General features: G+C 36.3%; 1 protein-coding gene across 1 annotated transcript; it reads left to right on the top strand.

The window, feature by feature from the left end:
- Positions 1–323: 323 nt before the first annotated feature.
- Positions 324–5,326, top strand: LOC141782954 (hatching enzyme 1.2-like). The gene is made up of 8 exons (XM_074659798.1): positions 324–422; positions 1,016–1,078; positions 1,172–1,327; positions 2,278–2,398; positions 2,487–2,665; positions 4,786–4,867; positions 4,959–5,083; positions 5,203–5,326. Coding segments are annotated over exons 1-8 (807 nt in total). The 5' UTR covers positions 324–343; the 3' UTR covers positions 5,205–5,326.
- The last annotated feature ends 5,869 nt before the right edge of the window (positions 5,327–11,195 follow it).

Below are 11,195 nucleotides of genomic sequence, written 5' to 3'. Positions count from 1 at the left end.
CAAGTGTCCTTTTTCCCACCAGTAGTGGTATTGAGATGTTTCTGTCTGCGCATGTGTCTGAACCATATGTGACTGATAAGCCTGTGAGTTTAGCTGATTCATTGGCTTTCTTAGTACCCAGATAATCCATATTTGGGCTCACCGACGCAGTCGAACATGTATATAAACCTGGAGAGAAACCTCAGCTGCACAAGTCCACACAGAGGATCCAAGGTGAGTTCAGTTCACAGCACAATGTGTGCACTTTCTTTCGGTGTGTGAAGAGTTATTTGGTTCAAACTGTACCTTTCCTCTGAATGGAAGCTGAAGCTGATTCCTGTCTGTGTCCTGCAGGTCTGCTGTTATGGCTCGCATGTCTGTTTTCAGGTTCTCCGCTCTGGCTCTGCTGCTGTTGTCTGCCTGCTGTTGGGCCGACAATGAGGTAGGATGGATCATAGTGTGAGAGGACCGATGGACAATGAAAGCACGGAGTGATATCTGCTCAGTCGTCATGATGGTATTAAAATGCATGTTTAACCTCGACTGTCACAACCATGAAAGGACTCCTGTCTCTCATATGAAGCCGGTCATCTTCTGTTAATTTGAGCATTTATTTACACCTCAGTTGAGTTTTAAGCACCATTTTTCACTGCTTTGGCTCTATGTTTTAGAAGTGTTTGCATCATTTCGCACAGATGATGACACAGTTTGGATCATAAAATATCTACAAAGCTTTACGATGCTGAACGTTCGTCTCATAATCTCTTTGTACGTCTAACAGACTTAATGTGAACGTGCTACTTTAAGACAGTATTTGGTTATTTGGCTGATTAATGATTGTTAACTTTTAGCTGTAATTTTGTGTCTATTCCTAACGTGTTTGTTCTTTCTCCTCTAATCCCTCGCTGAACCTACAGGCAGGTATGTCATCTATTCTAATGATCAGACCTACTGTAGCCTACTGACATGCACAGTGTTGTGACTGGTGTATTTCTATACAAAGTGAAATAGTGTTGTTGTTGTTGACTTCACTGTGCAGAGGAAGACTTGGGGGAGCTTTCTGTCTCGGAGCTTCTGGAGAGAGCCAACAGAAATCTGAGTGAGTGTGAAGCTGCTGCAGTCATATTTACATTTCCTTCTTCCATTAGTAGAAGTTCAGCAGTTTTTTGAGTTGCCGTGTGATGTGTTTCAGTCCGTTCCGACAGTGACCCCATTCTGACCGGAGGAGATATCGCCATCGACAGCGAGGCCGAGAAAAACGCCGACCCTTGCACCAGCAGAGGCTGCAAGTGGGGCAAGTCCACCGACGGGAAGGTCTACATTCCTTATTACATCACCAACCACTTCTGTAAGTGTTACACGGAGGCCTGGGAGGCCCACATATGCTCTGTCCATATACAGTAGGCTTTCACCTCTAATTATAATTGTAGCGTCAATTTTAACAAAAGGTTTGAGAGTGAGACTAACCAGAGAACCAACTGATCAACCAGAATCACACAGACTGTTTGCTGCTTACTGTTAATTGTAGGGCTGTCAAAGTTAATGCGATAACGCGTTAACGCAACTTGTCATTTTTAGGTTGTAGCAGGCTCAGTTTTAAAGCTAGAGAGAAGATCATATTATCATATTAAACTAGAAAAACTAAGGAAGTCATTGGTATCAATCATGTCATACTGGCTTGTCGCGAAGGAGGTTAATTAACGCTCCAAACTTACACTACATTTTGGCAAGGAAAAACTGGCATGGCCATTTCCAAAGGGGTTCCTTGACCTCTGACCTCCAGATGTGTGAATGTAAATGGGTTCTATGGGTACCCACGAGTCTCCCCTTTACAGACATGCCCACTTTATGATAATCACATGCAGTTTGGGGAAGTTATAGTCAAGTCAGCACACTGACACACTGACAGCTGTTGTTGCCTGTTGGGCTGCAGTTTGCCATGTTATGATTTGAGCATATGTTTTATGCTAAATGCAGTACCTGTGAGGGTTTCTGGACAATATCTGTCATTGTTTTGTGTTGTTAATTGATTTACAATAATAAATATATACATACATTTGCATAAAGCAGCATATTTGCTCACTCCCATGTTGATAAGAGTATTAAATGCTTGACAAATCTCCCTTTAAGGTACATTTTGAACAGATAAAAAATGTGTGATTAATTTGAGATTAATCGCGATTAAATATTTTAATCAATTTCCAGAAAAGAAAAGCTGTGAAATATTAGGACCAGTATGGTCCTCTGTTGTTCTTGTGATGGTGAAAAGCTAAATGTAGTGTGTTGTGGTCCTGCAAGCCTCCCGTGAGAAGGCCATCATCACCCGTGGACTGGAGTCCTTCTCCTCCTTCTCCTGCATCCGCTTCAGGCCCACCAGAAGCAGCGACCGCGACTGGCTGAGCATCGAGTCCCAGAACGGGTAAGAAAGTGACGCTGAAGGGACAGTTTGTGTTGAGAGCTTCTCTCAGACTTCAGTGTTGTGTCAACTCACCTGTGATCCTGTCCAGCTGCTACTCCTACGTCGGCCGTCGTGGTGGTAAGCAGGTGGTGTCTCTGGCCCGTCAGGGATGCCTTTACCACGGCACCGTCCAGCATGAGCTGCTCCACGCTCTGGGCTTCAACCATGAACAGACCCGCTCTGACAGGGACAACCACATCAGAGTCGTGCTGCAGAACGTCCAGTCTGGTAATGGAGATGATGATTATTCACATATTAGAGAGGAGAGCCAGCAAACTGCAGACAAGTACATTCACATTAGAGACACTGATATCATCTGTTCCCCCTAAAAAACATGCAGGCCTAATGTTTAATATTTCATGTGAACAAATAGACTGAAAATACGACCTCACAGATATTAGACAGTTCTGCTTTAGTTCAGCTCATCTGCTGTTTATTCTCATTAACCCTCTGAGACCCACAATAGACCCGTTTTTGTCTTTTTTTTAAGGGGGTAGGCCTACAGGAGGTCTTTATGGGGAGATAGCAGGTCAACAGTAGATGTCACATAGAAGCGGTGTACATCATCTGAAAGCTGAGAACCTGGAGATTAATTAGAGATGCTGCTCAGCACTGTGTGTCAAGTTGTTCTAGTCAGAAATCCGAAATAAACATTAATTAATTAATTAATTAATTAAAATAAATTGTAAAAGTGTATAGGGCTTAGAACATTATGATAGAAGTATATGATGGTCATCCCCATGCTCTATTATGTCTCATAAGTTGTTACAGCAATTTTTGGGTTGATACCATTTGTTACACAGATTTTTTGCTTAATTTAACCATTTTTTACCACTCGAGATTTGATAAAAAATTATCAATAATCCCTCCAAAATACCACATTAAGACACCAAGACCTTGAGGAACACCATAGAAAAAGCTACGCTATGATTTGTTGTCAAATACTTTTGGCATTTGGAGATTTCTGCAAGAATTGCATTTTTCGGTGATTGGATGGCGAGCACTTCTGTTGTGTAAACTGCTCAGAAACCCCCTTATTGTCAATCTAGCTAGGAAAGCCATCCACCCTCTGAATGCTATATGTCTCTAGATTGTGGCTGTAAAGTTTCATGATGCTGTGATTATCCTAGATGTCACCACAGGTCATTTTGCCTCTCTTTAAGAGGGCTGGCGGCAAATGGCACTTTCATATCTCTCAGTGAGTTTAAAACACTCTGTAGCTAAAGAGCACTTATAAACAGATAACATGCTTTGGTCTCTAAGTCCTGTAATCTTTGTTTGTAGTCTTCTGCTTTAGAGTGGGAGTTCTACCTAACATGGCCCTATAGCAGTCTGTGTGCTACATGGAAGACATGATTTTCCTAAAAGAAATACATATAAAAGCTGTTTGTTTTTTTAAATGCGACTTTAGATGAGAAGAATTGCTCACTTCAAAGAAAAGTTGAGTCTCCTCTCATGTTGTTTTCATTATAAGTATAGTGAGCCCCTGCTGCTCCCTAGTGGACAAAAAGAGCCTGAACATCACGCTGCCAGGGGGAACACAAGAGTTTAACAAATCACTGATCCTACATGAAACAGCAGCTCAGTGTGTGACGGCAGTTTTTTCTGAATATATAAAACCATCAGGACCAAACCACGGAGCTCTGCAGCTTATTGGGATCTTTCTCCAGCTGCTGGACTTCTTTCTGTCCAGAGTCAAAGTGAATTCAAACCAAACAAACGTAACTTTAAAGGGGCTCTATGTGTAAGAATCAGAAATTGCTTGTTAACAGTGACACCTGTGGCCGTCAAGTCAACGACAGTCAGCGTCCTGTTGCAGCATCGGTCAAAACAGTGAGGCGACACACACGAGACTGAACGTGATTGACAGCTAAAACCACAATATCACTATATATTACACGGCTTTGTTGAATATTACTACACTCTGTTATTTCTTTATAACAGACCGTTGCTATGTATAACGGACCGTTGCTATGGGCACAGCTCTGATGTCGGACTCTGGCGGGCGTTTTTTATGTCAAATTATTGACTTCTAATGTAAGGAGCCGTGTAATAAGCGGGATAATGTACAGATAGCAGGTCATTGTTGTGAAATAAACGGCTCGGGGCGATGCTAGACCCCTCTGCTGAATCATCTGTTAGATTTTCCCGTAAAAAAAGGCCGGCATTCTTCACATTAAAAGGAGTCTACAGGCTGATAGAGGAAAACCTGAAAGTCACGGAAGGTCTCATTTTTTAGGTTAGATTACTACATGTTTACACATCAGCAATAAAAAAATATTTTAAGAAACGTGTAAAAAATTACATACAGTCCCTTAAATGTTAACTAATGTTTTTTTTCTTTCTAGGAATGGAGCACAACTTCAGGAAGATCGCCACCCTCAACCAGGGCACTCCCTACGACTACAACTCTGTCATGCAGTACCACAAGTGAGAAACAACATGGCTTCACTTCAGCCTTGCTGTGTCTTCACAGGATGTGCTGTGGTTCGGTCTAACTGCTCTGTGTCCTCTCGTATAGGTACGCCTTCTCCAAGAACAACCAGCCCACCATGGTCCCCATCCCTAACTCCAACGTGTCCTTTGGCGACGCTAAGCAGATGAGTCGCAATGACATCGCCAGGCTCAACACACTCTATAAGTGCTGTGAGTGTCACACATGAGCACATTTATGATGATATATCTACACACACACCGCCTGTCTACAGTCTGTATTCAACACTCAGTCTGGACCTAATCCACCTCTGTGCTGTTCTCTGTTACAGAAGAAGCCCTTTCAGATGTGCTGACAGACGGATCGGAGGGAAGACTGTCTCCTCGTGAGAAGCTGCAGACCTGAACTCATCAGCACAACAGTCAATAATATAAAGTTACTTTGACAGAAACGCAGCACTCTCTTCTCATTCTTTCATCACATCCTTGTTTGTTTTCTCAAAGGTTAACTGAGCATATTCATTCAATCATTTATTTATGTATTTATTCATAACAAGCAGCTGGTATGATGTCAAGTGTGATGATTACATTATAATGTCCCAAAGTAAATATTTAAAGGAACTTAGAGGAGCTTTAATTTAGTTATACTTCTGCAGTAACTGGTTCTACAACGTGTGATTCTTAATATTAATAATAAACAGCCATAATAATCAATTAAGCCAAATTGAATGAATAAAAACCGGGATGACATTTAAGGAATTGTTTTAGGGAAATGGCAACAAGGCCGGATTACCAACCAGGCAGAGCGGGCAAAGACTTTGGCAACTACATTATAATGATAATAAAACACATTTCTCCTAAATTAATCAATTTACTCTCTTATAGTGCCAAGCCTTGCAATGAAAAATAAAATATATTCTGGATAGAAAAACAATAATAAATGTATAAAATAACTCATGATGGTACGCAGTGTCCAATGAACAAATTTTTTTCTGGAGAATTTTCATTATCAAATAAAGTTAAAGAAGTACATTTCATACACAGAAATCATTCGTTAGAAACACACACACATTACTCAACATATTCGAATTTAGACTGCTTATTCTGTAATAATGAGGAAGAAAATTCGGTCCACTTATTCTTTAAATGTCCCTACTAATACATTCTAACATATTAAAAAATATCCTCAGCATTCAGCTGGACAAAACTGACATTCTGGTATCGTACAGTAAGCAGTCAGTGTACAAAAAAAGTAGAACAAAACAGATTTGCATATATGAAACATTTCCAGGGTTGACCGCCATGGTGAAAAAACATCTAATCATTTTGACCAGTACGGCTCACATGATGAAAAAAAACACTTTTCATTTTGGTGGTCAATTTACTGACACACAATAACTGGGTTTAGGAGCATGAATGAAGTGTTTTGAGTGATTTATTACCTTTTGCAAACATGCAATAGAGTTATGATGTCCCATCAAACAGTTGTGACAATTGCACTCAAGAGAATGAAATTAGCACCTGCCACCTGCCACCTGCCAAATACTGGGTAAATGTTGGCTGTGGCAGGTAAGAATTTCAGGTCACCTGCCACTAAGGCTGACGCAATATCAGATTTTCACAACACAATTATTGTGGCCAATATAATTCATGATAGCGATATTATGCAAAAAATAAATGCTTTCAGTCAAATTCTTCTTTAACTTTGTTTATTGTCTCTTTTTTTGGCAAATTAATTACACTCAAAATACAAGTGAAGGGAGGTAGAGAGAGTCTGTAACCATAACTGTATATAACAAACGATTTAAGAGGCACAGAACTATTTAAATAATATTATCATACTGTATTATCAACGTATCAATATTTCATTTTTATTTATTTTTTCATACTTTATTTTTTCCCCTTTTTTTCGAGGTTGTTTTCATATATGCAGTTTACAGTTCGTAATTACAAAAGTTTATAAACCAATATTTTAAGTAGTTGAGCTTAGACGAACACAATAAGTACACTAGAGAAAACAACTTCAGCATTCAAAACTGAAATAAAATTAAGAAAAATAATAATAATAATAATAATAATAATAATAATAATAATAATAATAATAATAATAATAAAAAGAATAGAGAAAAAATTATAATATTAATACAAAGATGAAAAATGTAATAATAATAATAATAATTATAATGAATTAAATAAACAAATAAGTTAATAGAAAACAAAAAAGATTTCATTTTTAAATATCACAGTTATCGTCAATACCTATTTATCGCGCCACGATAGGATTTCCTTATATTTAGAAATATTATTCACAGTTTAGAGAATCTTAAGATTGTTTAAAAAAAATAGCCAAAGCGATCGAGAAAAACTGTAATAAATAAAAACATGAGTGAACCTTTAAAGTGGAGCCAGCAGCAGTAGCAGCAGACGACCACTAGATGGCGGTACCGCTATAAATAGGGCTTGTCATCTCATAATATTACAACTTTCTTTCTCATAAAATTATGCCAATGTGTCCCTAATACTCCGTCACATTGAGTTTATTGTTTTGAAAGAAAAATTATTCTCATTCAAGAATTTAGCCAAAGCAAATGAGAAAAAACTGTAATATATAAAAACATGAGTGAACCTGTAGTATGATTCTGATTGGAGGAATAACACTTGTTGCAACCGTCCCCACTCTCCCCTATATTCTGGATAGAAAAACAACAAATGCAGAAAGTACTTCATAACAGTGTCCTGCGAACTATAGTTTTTTTGGAGAATTTTCATTATCAAATAATAAAGTTAAAGAAATAAATTGTATACACTAATGAACCTGTCTAGTGGAGCCAGCAGCAGTAGCAGCAGATGACCACTAGGTGGCGGTACCGTTATAAATAGGGGCGTCATCTCATAATATTACAACTTTTTTCTCGTAAACCTCTGACTTAAATCTCATAACACAACTTTTTTTCTCGTAAACCTCTGACTTTATTCTCATAATAAAACTTTTTTTTCTCATAAACTCATGACTTTATTCTCGTAATATTACGACTTTTTTTCTCGTAAACTGATGACTTTATTCTCGTAAACTGATGACTTTATTCTCGTAAACTGATGACTTTATTCTAATAAAATTACAACTTCTTTCCTCTTAAACTCATAACTTTATTCTAATAATATTCCAACTTTTATTCTCGTAAACTTATGACTTTCTTCTCGCAATATTACAACTTTTTTTTCTCAAAATCTCAGATTTATTTTTTATTCCTAAATCTGGCCCTAATACTCCGTCATATTGAGTTTATTGTTTTGAAAGAAAAATTATTCTCATTCAAGAATTTAGCCAAAGCAAATGAGAAAAAACTGTAATATATAAAAACATGAGTGAACCTGTAGTATGATTCTGATTGGAGGAATAACACTTGTTGCAACCGTCCCCAGTCTCCTCTATATTCTGGATAGAAAAACAATAAATGCAGAAAGTACTTCATAACAGTGTCCTGCGAACTATAGTTTTTTTGGAGAATTTTCATTATCAAATAATAAAGTTAAAGAAATAAATTGTATACACTAATGAACCTGTCTAGTGGAGCCAGCAGCAGTAGCAGCAGATGACCACTAGGTGGCGGTACCGTTATAAATAGGGGCGTCATCTCATAATATTACAACTTTTTTCTCGTAAACCTCTGACTTAAATCTCATAACACAACTTTTTTTCTCGTAAACCTCTGACTTTATTGTCATAATAAAACTTTTTTTTCTCAAAAACTTATGACTTTATTCTCGCAATATTACAACTTTTTTTTCTCAAAATCTCAGATTTATTTTTTATTCCTAAATCTGGCCCTAATACTCCGTCATATTGACTTTATTCTTTTGAAATAAAAATAATTCTTATTCAAGAATTAAATCAAAGCAAATGTAATATAAAACCATGAGTGAACCTGTCTAGTGGAGCCAGCAGCAGTAGCAGCAGATGACCACTAGGTGGCGGTACCGTTATAAATAGGGGCGTCATCTCATATTACAACTTTTTTTCTCGTAAACCTCTGACTTAAATCTCATAACACAACTTTTTTTCTCGTAAACCTCTGACTTTATTCTCATAATAAAACTTTTTTTTCTCAAAAACGTATGACTTTATTCTCATAATACAACTTTTTTTTCTCATAAACTCATGACTTTATTCTCGTAATATTACGACTTTTTTTCTCGTAAACTGATGACTTTATTCTCGTAAACTGATGACTTTATTCTCGTAAACTGATGACTTTATTCTAATAAAATTACAACTTCTTTCCTCTTAAACTCATAACTTTATTCTAATAATATTCCAACTTTTATTCTCGTAAACTTATGACTTTCTTCTCGCAATATTACAACTTTTTTTTCTCAAAATCTCAGATTTATTTTTTATTCCTAAATCTGGCCCTAATACTCCGTCATATTGAGTTTATTGTTTTGAAAGAAAAATTATTCTCATTCAAGAATTTAGCCAAAGCAAATGAGAAAAAACTGTAATATATAAAAACATGAGTGAACCTGTAGTATGATTCTGATTGGAGGAATAACACTTGTTGCAACCGTCCCCAGTCTCCTCTATATTCTGGATAGAAAAACAATAAATGCAGAAAGTACTTCATAACAGTGTCCTGCGAACTATAGTTTTTTTGGAGAATTTTCATTATCAAATAATAAAGTTAAAGAAATAAATTGTATACACTAATGAACCTGTCTAGTGGAGCCAGCAGCAGTAGCAGCAGATGACCACTAGGTGGCGGTACCGTTATAAATAGGGGCGTCATCTCATAATATTACAACTTTTTTCTCGTAAACCTCTGACTTAAATCTCATAACACAACTTTTTTTCTCGTAAACCTCTGACTTTATTGTCATAATAAAACTTTTTTTTCTCAAAAACTTATGACTTTATTCTCGCAATATTACAACTTTTTTTTCTCAAAATCTCAGATTTATTTTTTATTCCTAAATCTGGCCCTAATACTCCGTCATATTGACTTTATTCTTTTGAAATAAAAATAATTCTTATTCAAGAATTAAATCAAAGCAAATGTAATATAAAACCATGAGTGAACCTGTCTAGTGGAGCCAGCAGCAGTAGCAGCAGATGACCACTAGGTGGCGGTACCGTTATAAATAGGGGCGTCATCTCATATTACAACTTTTTTTCTCGTAAACCTCTGACTTAAATCTCATAACACAACTTTTTTTCTCGTAAACCTCTGACTTTATTCTCATAATAAAACTTTTTTTTCTCAAAAACGTATGACTTTATTCTCATAATACAACTTTTTTTTCTCATAAACTCATGACTTTATTCTCGTAATATTACGACTTTTTTTCTCGTAAACTGATGACTTTATTCTCGTAAACTGATGACTTTATTCTCGTAAACTGATGACTTTATTCTAATAAAATTACAACTTCTTTCCTCTTAAACTCATAACTTTATTCTAATAATATTCCAACTTTTATTCTCGTAAACTTATGACTTTCTTCTCGCAATATTACAACTTTTTTTTCTCAAAATCTCAGATTTATTTTTTATTCCTAAATCTGGCCCTAATACTCCGTCATATTGAGTTTATTCTTTGGAAATAAAAATAATTCTCATTCAAGAATTAAACCAAAGCAAATGTAATATAAAACCATGAGTGAACCTGTCTAGTGGAGCCAGCAGCAGTAGCAGCAGATGACCACTAGGTGGCGGTACCGTTATAAATAGGGACGTCATCTCATAATATTACAACTTTTTTCTCGTAAACCTCTGACTTAAATCTCATAACACAACTTTTTTTCTCGTAAACCTCTGACTTTATTCTCATAATAAAACTTTTTTTTCTCAAAAACGTATGACTTTATTCTCATAATACAACTTTTTTTTCTCATAAACTCATGACTTTATTCTCGTAATATTACGACTTTTTTTCTCGTAAACTGATGACTTTATTCTCGTAAACTGATGACTTTATTCTCGTAAACTGATGACTTTATTCTAATAAAATTACAACTTCTTTCCTCTTAAACTCATAACTTTATTCTAATAATATTCCAACTTTTATTCTCGTAAACTTATGACTTTCTTCTCGCAATATTACAACTTTTTTTTCTCAAAATCTCAGATTTATTTTTTATTCCTAAATCTGGCCCTAATACTCCGTCATATTGAGTTTATTCTTTGGAAATAAAAATAATTCTCATTCAAGAATTAAACCAAAGCAAATGTAATATAAAACCATGAGTGAACCTGTCCAGTGGAGCAGCAGCAGTAGCAGCAGACGACCACTAGATGTCGGTACCGTTATAGATAAGAGCGCGTCAT

The sequence above is a fragment of the Sebastes fasciatus genome, chromosome 2 (genome assembly GCF_043250625.1).
Source record: "Sebastes fasciatus isolate fSebFas1 chromosome 2, fSebFas1.pri, whole genome shotgun sequence".
Classification (NCBI taxonomy): domain Eukaryota; kingdom Metazoa; phylum Chordata; class Actinopteri; order Perciformes; family Sebastidae; genus Sebastes; species Sebastes fasciatus.
This window is presented reverse-complemented; position numbering and strand designations above follow the sequence as displayed.

Excerpts from the sequence above, each read along its gene's own strand:
- LOC141782954 (XM_074659798.1), top strand. The coding sequence starts at position 344 with ATGGCTCGCATGTCTGTTTTCAGGTTCTCCGCTCTGGCTCTGCTGCTG. Across the intron at positions 2,399-2,486 it reads AGCATCGAGTCCCAGAACGG|CTGCTACTCCTACGTCGGCC; the intron begins GTAAGAAAGTGA and ends GATCCTGTCCAG. Across the intron at positions 2,666-4,785 it reads GCTGCAGAACGTCCAGTCTG|GAATGGAGCACAACTTCAGG; the intron begins GTAATGGAGATG and ends TTTTCTTTCTAG.